This window comes from Aquila chrysaetos, chromosome 18, assembly GCF_900496995.4.
Source record: "Aquila chrysaetos chrysaetos chromosome 18, bAquChr1.4, whole genome shotgun sequence".
In the NCBI taxonomy this organism is placed as follows: domain Eukaryota; kingdom Metazoa; phylum Chordata; class Aves; order Accipitriformes; family Accipitridae; genus Aquila; species Aquila chrysaetos.
This window is the reverse complement of record NC_044021.1, coordinates 22,268,084-22,283,670: the sequence shown is the minus strand read 5'-3', so window position 1 is coordinate 22,283,670 and position 15,587 is coordinate 22,268,084. Positions and strand designations below refer to the sequence as shown.

Below are 15,587 nucleotides of genomic sequence, written 5' to 3'. Positions count from 1 at the left end.
TCTGGTGTTGCTGATGCTTTTGGGATCCCGTGCCGCTGCTGGCAGTCCCCAGCACTGGGTGAGTGGGTCTGCTGGAGTCGTCATCCCCTCCCAGGGATTGCCTCGATGCTGGATTTATTACTTGAGTTCCTTCACATGGTGATACCAGAGGAAGCAGCAGATCTCTGTAGGGAAGGTCAAGCAACGCCCAGGAGAAGTCACTTCTCCAACATCCCGCTTTCAGGGAGCACAAGCTAGAGCTGTCCTTCTGTTAGTAGATGTAGAAAGTAACTGGCCCTTTATATGCTTTGCAATGTATTTCCCTCTTGGTTATCCTCTTAGTTGTCTCTTCTGATTTTTAACTCTTGGGTTTTTTTTTTTTTGTCCATATGCTGAGCGTTTCCTCTCTGTTCAGTTCATGCTGCATATCTTTAATGCTGTATTTGGGGTTTTCGTCATCTGCATATTCTCTTTGAAGAGATACACCAGCAGGTGCCTAGTGTAGTCTACCTTCATCCTTTGATAGGGTTCTGACATCCTGATCAGTAGTCTGTTATCTGACTGTTTATCAATCACACATTTTACGTGCTCCATTACCTCAGTTGCCTAACTATCTCGGTCAGGCTTCCTGTTTTTTTGGCCTGGATAGAGCTGAGTCAGGGATTAAATAATTATTAGGAGAAAACTGATTCCATATGTGCCTCCTCTTTTTCCTTTTTTTCTGACACTTCAGTTTTTGAGCATAATCACTAATAAGGGCAACGTACCAGACCAGTTTAGAAGACCCTAAACAGCAGGTGTGCCTCGGTTTCCCGTGTCTAGGATCGGGTCTTTGCAATTCCTTGGACTATTTCTGCCTGTGAGACGGTGGCCTCATTTATGTGCTGGCAGGTGGAACTACTGGCTTGTGCCCTGGAGAAGCTTTGAGCAGTCAGGGGGGACCCAGGTCCCTGGTCATCCCTTTCCCAGCCTCCTTTCCCTCGTCCCGTATAAAGTACGTGCTGCTCATCGCTCGGGTGCCTTCCATCATCAGGGAAGCTGAAATGCTACCGCACTCTGCACTTTAGTGCTATAGTAACAGTGGGAAAACTCCATGTGCATTTTGAGATATCTTAGGTTTGCTAAAAATCAAACCTGAAATGCTTTCTCCGAGTCCATCTGAGATAGCCAGATGTTAGTGGTATAAAACCTTGCGATAGAAAGAGAGATGGAAACAAATTTTGCAAGTCAGCTGTGCAGATCATGCGATGTCCTAGTTCTTTTAAAGCATGTTTTTTTAGGCTTTATGTGTAAAGGGCTTGTTTGAAAGCGAAGTTATAATTATTTATGCAACTTAAAGGATTGTTGAATTCCTTTTCCCTGGCTGTGTTCAAGTTCATGGGGTATTTTGAGAAGAGCTCGCTTGGAGTTTCTGGAATTTTGTTGCTGTACTTTGTTTCTTGGACAGCAAGTTGCGTGTCACTGCATGGTAGGAGCATCACTGTAATCGTTCTAAAATGTAAGAGCATTCTTTTCTTTTTTTCCAAAGTGTTAAAGGGGAAAAAAAGAGACTTATTCCTCTTGCCTAATCATTGCTGTCCTTTGCAAAGGAAAGCAAGTTAAGTTTCTGCTATTGCTGACTCATAAGCATGGCAAGAATACGCCTGGGGAAAAATACAATACTATGGTTAAGTAATACAAATGTGGGTGGGTTTTTTTTCCTCCTGATATGGCAGTTATCTGTGGAAAATATCAGTGTTATAACCCAAAGTTCTGCTGTACTCTATGCAAATAGAAGTATGGAACTCTAGTGGGGGTTATACAAAGAAGGCAGCATGCTTTTAATGAGGCAAGGAAATGAAATATTTTTTCCTCAAATATAGTATAGTGCAAGTGAAATTAATTTATAGCAAAATCCAAGTATCTCTTCTTCTTTTTATTGTTTACTTTACATTTCTTTATGCTTATTCGCCAACTGACACTTGCTCATGCTGTGTGTTTTCCTGTTAGGTTTTGTTTTGATTTGGTTGCTAAGTTTGAAAACTAGGAAATCTTTTTTTTTTTTTTTTTTTTTTTGAGGGGGTAACCCCTGGAATTCATTCCGAGCATGATTTTTTTGAAAGGTACTAATGATTTCCAGATATTTTAGTTTAGTGACAGTTGAGATGTTTGACTTGCATTGAGTCCTGACTGCTTGTCATCTCCAAGTTACTTGTTTTCAATAGTGTCTGAAGTTGAGTGCCTAAAATTAGACATGCTCCAAAGTTCAGCTTCCAGAGATATTTGCTGTAGATGTAAGGTGCTTGTAACACAGGCATAACTAAACAGCTGGGGCTGCATTCTTGTTTTCTTGCATGGTTCAAGATCCAAAATAAATGAGCGTGCAGTAAGCGTGCTGCAAATTCTGAACAGAAATAAGGAAGGAAAAAATACCCACAACAGGATACTGTCACTGCACACGTTTTATTGGTGGGTTTTCTTCCTGCCACAATTCTGAAGGGATTAAAAATAAGTCTGCAGCCCACATGAATGAAGGTTAGATAAACATGTCTTATATTAAACAACACAGAGCAATAATTTTACTTTTAAACTGTAGAACAATAGAGAAGAGCAGTATTTTATGACTGTGAAATCTCATGATTGTGAAAGCGAGTATCTGAAGTTGGCAGTTACGGAGGCTTGCTAATTCTACACTGTCACTGTTAGAGCAAAAGAATGAAACAGAGATAATTGTGCTTGAATTGAAAAAAACCCCATACACAGTGCTTTGGAAATAGGCTAAAAAATGAAGAAAAAAGCTATCTAGAAAATTTGCTTGCCAGCAGAATCAAGGGCTGTGGTGGAAATGGGGGACTCTGCAAGCAACTGCAGAATATAAAGTTTTTATTGTTTATGGAAACAAAGAGACTGAGTTACTAACTGTTACGTTTGCAAAGATAATTGCCAAAATATAAACTGATTTTCTCAGTCAAATAAATGGCTCTGACTAAAGTTTACTACTAAAAAAGGTGGTTCTTCATATATTCCTTGTGCCATGCTTCTTTTTCTTCTCCTGTGAAAATACTCTCAATTGTGCATCTGTACAGGTTGAGCTGACTGAAAATTAACTCTAAAAGAACCCCTTCAATCTGGGCAGATTCACTGCAGATTTTCCTTGGCCCTTACTGATGGCTTCCCAAAATCTTTGTGTATCCTCTTCTGCATGGGAGGGAGTTCCATGTCGAAGGGTAGCTGGGAATATTTTCTGCACTTCTTTTAGCAAATTCTGTGGCTCTGCAGTGTGGGAAAGGGTACGGTGGCACCCTGAGATCTGTGCCCCTTATTTTGCTAGGTTGGAGCATGGGCAGAAGAACATAGATCGTCACCTCTCCATGTTGATGTATGCTGAAGTGATGTTTTTAAGCTCAACTGAAAGCTTTTTCTGTGTTGTTCACAAGGGTTTTTCGTCCCTTCTTCTGCAAGTGCTGTTACTGGGTGTTTCGGAGATGCAGAACTGCTTAGGTGAGGAAGAACTGAGGTTTGCAGCACCTGCTTGTGGAAGCAGGAAACCGGGTGCGTTTGGCTACACCCATCACATGGGAGCATTGTTACCCTAAAACTCTTCCACGTGTACCTGGCAGTAGATATGCTAGCAATTTTTTTTCAGAAGTGTCTCCTGATTGGTGGTACTTTTTTTTTTTTTTTTTTTTTTTTATCCCCCCACCAGCTCTATTTCAGGCACTGGAAGTGGGCTTAGTTTATTGCAGAATACCAGCTTCTGGAATATGATACCATTTTACAGTGTCTTTAAGTGGTAAACCAAAAAGTGGAGCACCAGGAACTGTGGGTCATTTTTGAAAATTTCATTTCTCACAACTAAATGAAAGTCCAGTTTCACAGTCCAGAGATTTCTTTTTGCTTCTGTTAAAGTTAACGCATGTAGCATGGCTACTGTTCATCTTTGTAAGTCTGCAGTGTACATTTCTACATCTAAACTTACTCATCTAGATTACTTTTATAGTAGAAGTACCTGTTTTAGACTTGTGTTTTAGGATTAGACTAATTGCCTTTTTTCCCCATTGACAATAAAAGAAATTTAGATGGACTAGCTCAGGTATCAACATCAGTGTTAGGACAGATAAATTCTACCCCTTTCTCTAGCAAACTGCATAAATTTTTAAAGCAAGTCCTAATATGCTAATTTTTACAGTGCCCTTGTTTTAAGTTACTGTGAGGGTGATAAGTTACTATTGAGGATGATGATATTTAAATACAGGATATTGCAGATTTTCAATATGTAAGGGCCTAATAAATTCTTATATAATACCGTTGTGATGTCTGAAAGGTTTAGTCTTTGATCAAGCCACTTAATTGCAAGGATAACGTACCTAAATTTAATGCAGTGCTGACAGTTTCTACAGTGGGGAAAAAAAAGCCCAACTTTCTTTTGGTTTAGAATAACTGGTGAAGTTGGCACTTTTTTTCCCTTACTGATGTTTGTTTCTTTCTGTTGTGTGCACTTACTGGGATATCACTGGGATAATGTGAACAAAACTGCTCTGTTTGTATTGGTGTGTGTTTTTAAAGACACTGACACATTTTTCTGTAGAAAAGGAACTGAAAATAGAATTGCACCAACATTGCAACAGCAATAATGGGGCAAGTTATTTTAGATGTGCCAGTTCCCATTCTAGTGAAGGATTGCACTTTAAGCCTACTGTTTTATTTTTAAATTGGTGAATAAGTGTGGGCACAAGGCTTTCAACTGGCCTGAAAGTTAAGCCTGTTTCTGAATTGGGACTTTAGAGACATTGCTACAAGGATCCTGCCATTCCTACATTCATGCAACTCCCGTTGGTATTTGAGGAATATAATTTACATTGAAGCCACAGAAAGATGTGCCAGCAGGGTGGCTGGGTATATACACATGTCTATTGTCTGCCTTCTTTGCATTTTGAATAAATCAGCTATGTACTTATGTCAGTTACACAGACAAAGTGAAAAGGTGCTTGATTTGCTGTGCTGTGTTCTAAATTTTTAAAAACTAAACCTTTAAATCTGGGGGGAAAATGCAAATCTGTGTTGATGCTACTCTTAGCACAGCTACTTTGAAGTTATTTACTGAAAAATGCAAAAGTAGAAACCGGACTGAAATCTCTGGAGCAATTAGTGCTTGAGGCTGGTGAACTTGAGTTGGATCATGCCTGACGAAACCTGTCTCGGTCCTGCTTCTTTTTGGTTGCTGACCCACTGTCTGTGGTGGATGAGGTGACAGTGTTGGAGAGCAGGGGCTAGGCAAGGCTCTTGAGAGGTCGTGTGAAAATAATTGTTTGGGGTTTGGGAGCACTCATCAGGTCTGAAAAGACCAGTCGGGAACCATATCTATTATCCAAGAATTCATCTCTGAGAAAAAGATGGGTAACTGGTGTACGTAGCTAATGGATCTGAAAAGGATCCAAGCTCCGGTGAGGTGCCTGAGCCCTACAGGTGGCAAGGAAAGGGGAAGCAGTGCTGTGGTGTCCCTGCCATGGGGGGTCCGAGAGCTCTAGGGACTTTCAGAGGAGGCTTGGCAGGCACTCCAGTCTCTGCTTTGTTGTATTTCACTCTCCCCAAGTTGTCGTTTTCCTTGTTTCTGTTCATTTTCACTTCAACATCTGTCTCATAACTTTACATACGCTTGAATTGGGTCTTCTGAGAAGAGCTGGAATGATGGAGTAACATGATGGTAAGGTCGGTCTGTTCCCTCTGTATCAGTTTGAATCTATGCATAAGCAAGGAGGGCAGGCGGTACCAGATGCCATCTTTCCTATGAGAAGTACAAGATCCCAGTGACTTCCTACTTCCCATGGAAGCCTTTGGAAAAGCAAGCCTGGTAGTCCTGGTATTTTGGGTTTCTTTTGCTGTCAAAATTCTCATTTGAATAATGGCATTTCACTCATCTTTTTCTCATTAAAATATCCTCTATACTGTGACCTGCTGGCTGTAGTTCTGCTTTTAGACATGTCTGCCATACTATATCATGCGATACTATACCTGCACAGAGGTATGTCAAATTATTCTTTTTAAAGTACTCTTTTGGGGTTAAAGTTACTGTAATTAGTGTGCTACCTCACTGCCGAGTAATCTGAAGAAATGAGGCAGGTCTCCTAACAACCTGAAGGCATTCTGGTTAAAAAAAAAACCACAGGAATGACTAAAGGCTCCAGCTTGTTTGATTTTACTGCTGCTTCTGTTACAGGTCGGAATTAGTGCTGGCTATCTCAGGTACAAGGGAGTTTCATCATGCTATGTTTTGGCATTACTCACTAAGAGAACAGCAATTACCGAGTTGCAGGTAGTGGCAGAACATCGCTGCACATAGATGATCACTACTTAAACATCTGTTCAACATACAGAGTCATTACAGTTCAATGTAAGAGCTGTTGACAGCAAGCTAAAGCTGTATTTGGATCAGGTCCACACGTTAAATTTATCAGCCACTGAAGGTAAATATATGGGTATGTGACTTAGCATTAGGATGTAGATTTGACTTCTCAAGCTTACTTTTGGCTTAAATGTGTTTCTTTTAAAATTTCTGATGACTCAGGGTTTAATCTGTTCTATGGCTATATTTGTGTGTCCTGCTAGTGATTATTCTGCTAGTGGCTTCATAGAGGTAATCCAGAAAGAACATCTGTTTCAAGTTTATAGTCTAAATCATGGAAGGATATTTGACCCTGTAAGTAGGGAAACAGCAGAATTTACCCAGGAAAACAGCACAACAGGCCAAAATACTGTCAGTTTGGCATATTCTGCTTTACCAAGTCCATATTCCACATGCAACAGCAACAAAAAAGCCAGGGCTGTAAGAACTTAGTGCTGCTTCTGAAGAGGACAATAATCTTCAATTAGTCATGCATATATGCTTCTTTCTCTCTCTCCCATGAGAGAAATTCTATTTTCAAACCTTTGCTTCTGTCTCCTCAAAATCTTCCACAGGACTCCTACTTCAAAAAGTCAGAGAAATGAGTTGTTTCATTATAATACTGGAGGTGTGACTTTTCAGTAGTCGTATCAGTATTTCCCCAATGTAAATGAATTTGTCTCTTCTCTGATCCGTGCTGCTTGCAATTCACAGTGCCTGGCTGTAGACAGAAAATAGAGCATCTTGCAAGTGACAGTCAATTCTGATTTCTTCACGAATGCCTGTCTGTGCTGGCTCTCGGTACACTGAGTTTTGTGCAAAGCAGTACCACTGTGGGCAATAAGGGGAACTGCACAGATGATGTTATGTGAATCCTTTTCCTTCATGGAAGCCTGAGTCAAAATTCTAGCAGGGGGAAACTTGATGTGGTTTCTGTGATATTGCCCTCCTTTTGGGGGTCATTTGTCCCCTCCCTGCATAGAGCTAAGTGATCTCTGCAGAGAATATTTGTCCTTATGGTTCATAAAAATAGTCTGCAAGATCAAAATATTTTGAAAAATTTCAGTAAGTATCAGATATCTTTGAGATTATCTGATTAAAGAAAATTCCATCTCTCATTCTTAACACACCCATTTTAAATATCACAATTTGGATGTTACAAAATCCTATCATAACAGCAGCAAAGTAGAAATGTCTCCAGCAAAGTGAACTTAAACATGTTGTTTGCCAGGTGTCTTTGGTTGTATGTGCAAAATAATCTTTTAAACAGAGAAAACAAGTTATTGCACTTCTGTAGTTCTTGCTTTATTCTTTGCAAGAAAGACACCATCCTGGAAGATGGGGCTGATCTCTGGCAAAGTGGAATGCTTTATTATGGCATCCCCTTTCCAAAATACTACCCAAGCACCGTTGGACTCCACAGACAGTGGTTTGACTTGAGAAGGAGTTGCTGTTGCTGTCAGTAGTTTCTACTAACATGGTTCCTTATGCTTTTCCAAATACTGAAAACAGCTGTTTGATGATCTGTGGTAAGTTAGGGAATAGAGGAGAAATTCTAATTTACCAGATAAAAACCCTGTAGCTGCCTCCTAAACTAATGCTCAGTAGTTCGTTAGTAGATAGCAGCAAATACAGAGTATCTTGACCATGGGCTACAACTTCATCTTTATACTGAGCCACCATGGGAGGCCTCTGTTCGTACACTTTCTTTTGTTCAGCAGACAAAATGCAGATTTAAAGCCTTATTCTCTCATTTGGCTGGTAAGCACAAGGCCTGGAATAAAAGCAGAGGTATCATCTGCAGTATCTGCTGCACATTGAAGTGGGCATGGACCTGGATGCTGGCTGGGAATATTCTGGCAGCCTGGCTGTGCCATAACACACTTGTACCTCTGTCTGTGAACATGTATGAATGTGCAACGTGCCTGGTTTTTGTCCAAAGGTTGTGTGCTGTGGGGGACACATCAGCACCTTGTCATCCAACAAGTGACGAGTTAGCAGTGTGATTTCTCATCGTGATTTTCATAGTGAATGAATTACAGCATTAATAGGAATTTTGCTTACAGAGGACTGTCCGGTTTGGGTAATGGACTTAATTGTCATTTGGAGAGAACTGCGTGGTCAATCTGTTATATCCTCCTAGATTTTTGGAAAGTGAGATCAGTTTTTCTGCCAGTATAAGGGAGGAAAAAAGTAGTAAAGGAAAAACAAAGTATTTCTGTGGTCAAAACAGAATGCAGGATTTTTCTTCCTGATACTTAACTATAAGGAAATGTTAAAAGCACTAAAATAACAGACCTACGTGCTTAATCTTACTTATTATCTCTTCCTAGAGTGTGATCTAGTAACCCTCAAATGTCTATTACCACTTCTTTAAATAGGGAGATTTGCAGATGCAAGGCTTGTGGGATGAGGGGAATTGAAACTTCCTGAAGTGGGTGATTAGTAGCCTCCGCTGAACTACGGTAAGCAGTGACCAAGGCTGTTTGTGATGATTTGGTGGAAGGGTATAAAGCCAGGTTTTGCCTCCTCTTGTGTTTTCTGTTTCCCATCTCAAGAACTTCTAGCTAGGAAAAGCACTTTCCATTTTCTGTCTGTAAGATTTTTGTGGTTTTTTTCAGTCGTTTCCCAGTGCACCGAACAACACATTTACCTGTCTCCGTTTGGAAATATGCTATGGCTCCATGACTTTCCTGTTAGAGGAAATTTGACAAATTGCTACTTCTTTGTGTTTTTTTGTTGTTTTGTTTTGTTTTAACCTCCACCATGGAGCCAGTTTGTCCCCAAAACAAAAGGTGATGATTGTTCCCACTCAGTGTTATTGGCGTGTGTTTAATGCCAGATATTTGGAACTTTTATTTTGTGACTTGCCAGCTGGCTGTTGCCTTTAAAAGTGCCCACCTGCAGTTGGTTAATGGGACCCAATAAAAGATAGAGCAAAAAGTTTTATGGTTTTCCTCTGAGAATGGCTAGGAAGTTGAAGAGATGACTTTCCCATGTAATACGCCCTGCCCGTTGATGGAGATGACTGAAAAGGTGACTCCAGATGCCTAGCAGTTAGTGTTTCCCCTTCCTATGGGACCAGTCCAATATTTGCCAAGTTGGTCTCACCCTATTAAAAATGGGAGAAGGTGCAAAGGCTTGAGGCAGACGGAACTAACCTTTTATGCACTTTGAGGGCTTTGATTTAGCATAATAGTACAGAGGGATCTTGAAACCATTATGTTTGGAGATTCTTGTGTCAATATCATAGGTGCTTGGTCGGTTGCTTTGACCTGATTGCTAGCTTTCTATAAAACTCAGATTTTCAGTCTAAACATCACTTTGAGTTACTGTTACTACAGAATTTGGATGGATAAAGGGAGGAACTACAGTTTATTGTTTTTTCTTGTTCTTTGTACCAGGTGTTTACATGCTCTGGATCCATCTGGCCTTTTAAAGTCGAGACTATTAGATATTAAAGAATTCCTTAACCAGACTACAATAACTATCAACCCAGTTGGGCTGGAGCTGTTCCAGATTTTCGCTCTCTCCAAAAGTGCAGATATCTTGTTTCTGCATTGCAAGGCTGTCTTCAGCTGGCTGTGACTCAGATACAAGTCTTCCAGATGTTGGTGCAGGATACTGTGATGAGACTGCCTTTCTGTCTTCCGATGTTTAATCACAGAAAATGAAAGGAGGATAGTATCTTGTTTTGGCAACATATCATGTGCTGTGATTCCTAATTTTATTACAACTTACTCTCTAGAACATGGAAGAAATTGACTGTAAAAAGCAAAGGTGTTTCTTTTCTGCTAGCAAAGTTGAAACCAGATGTGAAAAAAAGTTGATGGCAAGAATAAATAGATGTGACTAGCTAAAAACATGGGTTAAATGACTTATAATGGTGGGTCAGAATAAGAAGGGTTAATTCTTGTATAATTTCTTTTCTATTTCCATGTTATTTTTGTGTGGACACCATTCATCAACATTCAGAAGCCCTCAATTTACTGTTTACAAAGTGTTTTTAGCAACAGTGGAAAGAGCCAAAAAGGAATAATATGAACCCTTTCCTCTTTGGGAAGGGAAAGGGAGGAAAGTGTGACTGTTACTTCACTTGTGATGCAGTGCAACATTTCTTAAAATCTTAGGGATCTTTTTACTTAGGTACCTTAAATATGTAGAGTGAAGAATGAAATTCATGTTAAATGGAATGCAGTAAAGTCACTGTCAGGTGAACTGACAGTCTTTGTGTGTATGCACGTGAATGCTGCATATGTTTAAAATGTTACATATAAATAACTAAGTAGAGGTGGTAGTCATATGAAAAGCTATCATATCCATCTGTTACTTTGTGGAGAACAGACCAGATGTGGTCTAGTACCAAAGTTAGTGCCCAGTTTTAAATATGGAGTTCAGCCTGCCAGGCAGAACAAGTTTTCTCAGCACTTGGAAAGGAGTTTTACTGGTGCCTTGACATTTCTCTTACATTCCCCAAACCCAAGAAACAGACAGCCTCCCTCCTCTTGTTGTGGCAGGTTATAGTTAAGAAAAGATTTGTCCTGGTTTATTCATGCTTGCAGTTTTGGCTCAAGTAAACTCAGAAAGGATTCATCTGCAGAAGTATTCTGCAATTGCTTAGCACCTCTAAAAGTCAGTCTTGCAGTAGACTATGTGCTAGACGGTGCAGTGAGCTCTGCACAGCTCAGTGTGATCTACGGACTGAACCCCACAGAAGTCAGAAGTCATCTTGGTGCATTCAGATTCTAAGTGCAGGCTTATAGGTAGACAGATACAAGAAGTATTCTCCAATACTATTCCCCAATGGTTTTGTCCAGCAGGTACCAACTACCTCATGGATGGCAGAAAGTTTTTATCAGTAATTGTTGTATTTACCTGGCTTTCTTGTTCACTGGTATCCCTCTCCCAACCGCTCTGCTGATGAATCCTTTAAAACTGATAATGTTGTTTGTAATGTGTATGTGTTTATGTAAATATACACACAGAAAAAAAAACCAAACTGAAAGCTCTAATGGTAGACAAAGTAAAACAAATGCAGCCTGTTGCATTTAGAGGCAGTACTGTCTGTGAGAAAAACATGGCCATGGGGGAAAGGAACCTGGAAAACTGCTGAAGAGCTATGGTGGTTGCAGTTCAGAAGGGAGGGCAAAGGTATGAATGTTCTCAGCCAGTGAGCAAAAGTCTTCTCTTTCTGCATTTCAGATGGTATTTTTTTGTATCTGGGAGTCAATGTCCCAAGCAATGCATTAGGTGCAGCTTTCTCACTTCCTTTATGCTATTGTAGCAGGCAACGTAATGTTCAAGTGAGACTCTGGAATCCTGATGTGTGTTTGTGCCTCTTTGACACCATCACTGTCATTTACAGATCCTGAAAAGGAAGGTTAATCTTTAGATTTTTGAATCGTATCTGTAACCTTTAATGGTGTGTAGCCATTCCTCTCTAAGGTACTTCCTAGCTTAATTCAGTACAGAAAGGGTAAATCAAAACTAGTATTCTGAGATTATTGCTTGCTGAGTACACGGGATCTATGATGCTTGGCTGGTCTGCAGAAACAACCCTTACAAATTGAAAGCTGATTGAAACTTAAAGCTAGCATGTAGTTTTGCTTTTATACAGGTACAAGGATTTACCCCTACTCCTACAAAAACAGTGCAGAGAAGAAATTGTCTTGGTTAATTTGCACAACAAAATGAAGATGTGGTAGTGGCACGGTTCTGTACCAGTGCTAACTTTAATCCAAGTAGCACAGGTAACTTGTTTAGAGGAATTGATAGTGTAGGCAAGCAACACCATATGTATGCAAGGTTACTGGGCTGTCCTATACCATATGTTAGCTCGTAATGAAGTCTCTGCTTGCTTGCTTTCTGCTGCTGCTGTGGTTACCTGCCTTAGCTATGTAAATGCTATTACAGGTGTGTCCGCCGTGGGATCTTGCACTTCCATTTTGCTGTGTATGCGAACCTCTGAAGTCCCAGCATCTTTAACACCTCAAACTGAACATACAAGAACTGGATGAAAGTAAAAAGCAAATGCTTGCTTATCTTGATGGTTTTTACTGGTGTAAATCTTCCGTGAGTGATGCTGCACAGAAGGGGGTATTGACTTTTAAACAATCAGCCACATCAGTTTTCTTGGAGTCTCTGCACTTTCCTTCTTTTTACTGAATCAGAGGGGCTCTGCATGCCACCAAGTTGAGCTGCACTGGATGTACTAGTATGACCCTAAGTGGGAGCAGGCTGAAGTGGGATTAAGGTTCACCGAATTGTCATTGATGAATTGGCATCCATCAGTCTTGGGGGTTTCTGCGGTACCTCCGGCTGTGGAAGGAGGGGAGGGAGGAGTTGGTGGTTTGAGTGTTAACTGTGTGGTAATAGACCAGATGAGAGTTTGGAATTTGTACTACAGCAGCTGGGTTTTGTGAGACCAGTGCAATTCTGTTCTCTTACTTTTTAAATCTTGCACAGAAAATAAGAATCATCTTATTTAAATGCAGTGTAAAGTATTGTCATAATAAGACTTTGCTAATTACTTGCTTTTGGGTATAGTTCTATGATACCGTCCGTTATAAATGCTGGGTGCTTACATGAACAAGAAATAAATTGATATTGTCTCTGCTCCAAAGAACTAAAATTCAGCATATCTAAGTATTTAAATTATTGCATTATTCTATCGCATGGCTGCCTGTGTCACTGAAATAAAGGAACTACAGCAACATAGCCAACAAACCTTTAATAAAAGCATTTGCTTGAACAGCACCATGTTGGATATAGTCCATCAGAATAAAAGCAGTTTGGGGCTGTAGTGTCTTGTTAAACACATTGTAAATGTTTTTGGCAAGAAGCCTGGATGAATCCAACCACCTCTGGACAGCCAGCATGTCAGAGCATTTCCGAGTGAGATGTATCATCCTGTCCTGAACCGATAGCTTTGGATAATCCTCTAATCCAAGTGATTGCTTCGACGTTGCAGCCTATTTAGTTTTGCTCAGTCTAGGATGACTTGCTGCTAGAGAGCTCAGGGTGAATTTTTTTAAAAAAAAAAAAAAAAAAAAAAAAGGAAAAAAAAAGGCTGCAGCTGAATAAATGAATTTAACTCCAGCTGTCTAGGGTCCAGGTTGGTCTTATGGATGTTGCATCCTAATGGTATATTGGTCTGTTAGAGACAGCTCCTGAGCTCTGTTGTTCCTCTGGCTTCTGGGATTTTTGCTGAGGCTGTCAAAGAGACGGTGACTTGAAGAAGGCAGCTTGGTGTCGGTTTTGCTCTGAGGACACTGAAGCTTTTGCTTGTCCCTGTGTCTGATAGGAATAGCTGCTAGTCATGGACTGCTTGCCCTCTGCATATACCTGTCTTGTGCTCCCGCTGCCATTGCTACCTCCTTACAATGGGGCCAGACCGCTTCCCATGCTCTATAGAGACACGCAGTAGCCAAAGAACATTTGAGAAGCATTTTCCTTTAGCTGTCTGTGTGATGGTAGAGCACAGTTGTTTTCTTTGCACTTTCGAGCTGCAAAAAAGTGGTAAGTTGAAAGGCCTCCTTGGAGGATGCTGCAGAGTGAAGCATTTCGGCCAAGGTGGCTGTCCAGTTATTGCTTGTGAAACAGCGTCACATCAGGATTGTTGATCTTGCCCGTGTTTTGGGGTTTGTGGAGGAAGTCAGGCACCGGGGCAATGCTTCAGAGTCCCAGTCTGCTTCCCGGCCTCTGCCTCCCACCGGGAGGACGGAGAGGGGGTGACGTCCCCCGCACGCGCGTTGGGCTGGCGTGCCGGCTGCCCAGAGCCCGCCTGTACCTCGGGGAGCTGGAGCCCGCTTGTCTGAGTTTTTGGGTGGCTACATGCTTGTTTAATCCCTTCCGGCGTTGGCCAAGGAAAGTTACCGCTTGGGCTCACAAGTGAGAATGCTAAGAAAACAAAAGACTCATTGCTCTCACTTTTTTCCTCCCTTTTCTTGGCTCTACTCTTTGTTGTTCTGAGAATGGAGAAACTTCTTCCCCCTCCCCCCCCCCCCCCAAAGAATCACAACCACTTTTTGTTTTGTTTGTCTTTTACAGATCAATTTTGTAGCCTGTCAACTGTTTGCACTTTTGGCTGCGTTTTGGTTTCGTATTTACTTGGGTCCCGGTCATGCCAGCTCTGCTGTTCGCCATGCATTTGCCACCCTCTTTGGAATATACTTTGCTGTCTTCTGCTTTGGGTGGTGAGTATTTAGTCACCATGTAGACAAGGCTTGGGTAAAAATATTTTTAAAATTCATATCAGCTTTTCTGAATTACATCTTTTTAGTCTTAAGGCACATTCTGTGTTATCCTAAAAAAAAAAAAAACAAAAACAAAAAAACCAAACCAAAACCAAAAAAACCTAACCAGCATAACCATGCCAAACCCTCAAAGTAAAATGAGCCATGAAAGTATTTGTAAGTGAAGTATTTAATCTGTGATGTCTGTTCTGGAAGTTAAAGCCACACCAGTCTGCTGTGAAGATACCTCTTCTGGAAAAGATGTGTCTAGTTTGAATGTGCACTTTGAGCTAGGCTGCTTTTTCTCTGAATGAAACAAACACATTGACAGTATCTTGTCAATAAGTATTAATCTATGTTGGATGATCAGGCTATAAGGATGTCATTGTGATAATCCCTGTTTACTGATACCCTGATATGACATCGCATTTATTTCATTTGCATGGAAAATTATTCCCTCGCTCTGAACTGCCAGCCCCTCCAGGTCACGTAGAAATTATCTAAATACTCACTTTGTTGTCTTCAAGGTATTCCATTCATCTTTTTGTCCTGGTGATGATGAACTATGGCATTATGAATATGGCGAGTATTCCCAACATCCACAGGTGAGCTTATGTGGTTGCAAGACTGGAGCTGCCCCTCTGACAACTTCTCCCCTTTCATGGAGAAGCATAGGGGTTTTTTAGGACCACCCTCACTTTTTTCCTGCCTTTCTTTCCCAGTTACTTGCAGGAGCTTTGTTCATTCAGTTACAGAAGCAGCTGTAATCTCAATTTGTGGTTTTTGCATTGATATATTGCATTTTCCTATGAAATTGCTGGCCTCGAAAGGCAGCTTTTGCGGGCTTAAAAACTTTTGCCCAAACCTCTGGTTTCCTAAGCATAATGAAGTCATATTCTCCTTGGTCTGGTGTCCTTGAGGATCGCCTTTGACAATCCTTTTTAATGTGTTTTCCCCCTTGCTGTTTGGCCTTTAGGTATTTTCCATTTATTCTTGAGTTAGGTAGTTCAAAT

General features: G+C 40.8%; 1 protein-coding gene across 4 annotated transcripts in view; it reads left to right on the top strand.

Annotated features, from left to right (window-relative positions):
* Nucleotides 1–15,587, top strand: part of MBOAT1 (membrane bound O-acyltransferase domain containing 1) — a 58,775-nt gene that overhangs the window by 9,606 nt on the left and 33,582 nt on the right. For all 4 annotated transcript variants that reach the window (XR_005930819.1, XM_030041984.2, XM_030041983.2 and 1 more), the window contains exons 2-3: nucleotides 14,390–14,535; nucleotides 15,102–15,179. Coding sequence is in view for 3 of the 4 variants with exons in the window: in XM_030041984.2 (XP_029897844.1) it covers nucleotides 14,390–14,535; nucleotides 15,102–15,179 (224 nt within the window). In the remaining variant the exon portion in view is untranslated. The remainder of the gene's footprint in view (nucleotides 1–14,389; nucleotides 14,536–15,101; nucleotides 15,180–15,587) is intronic.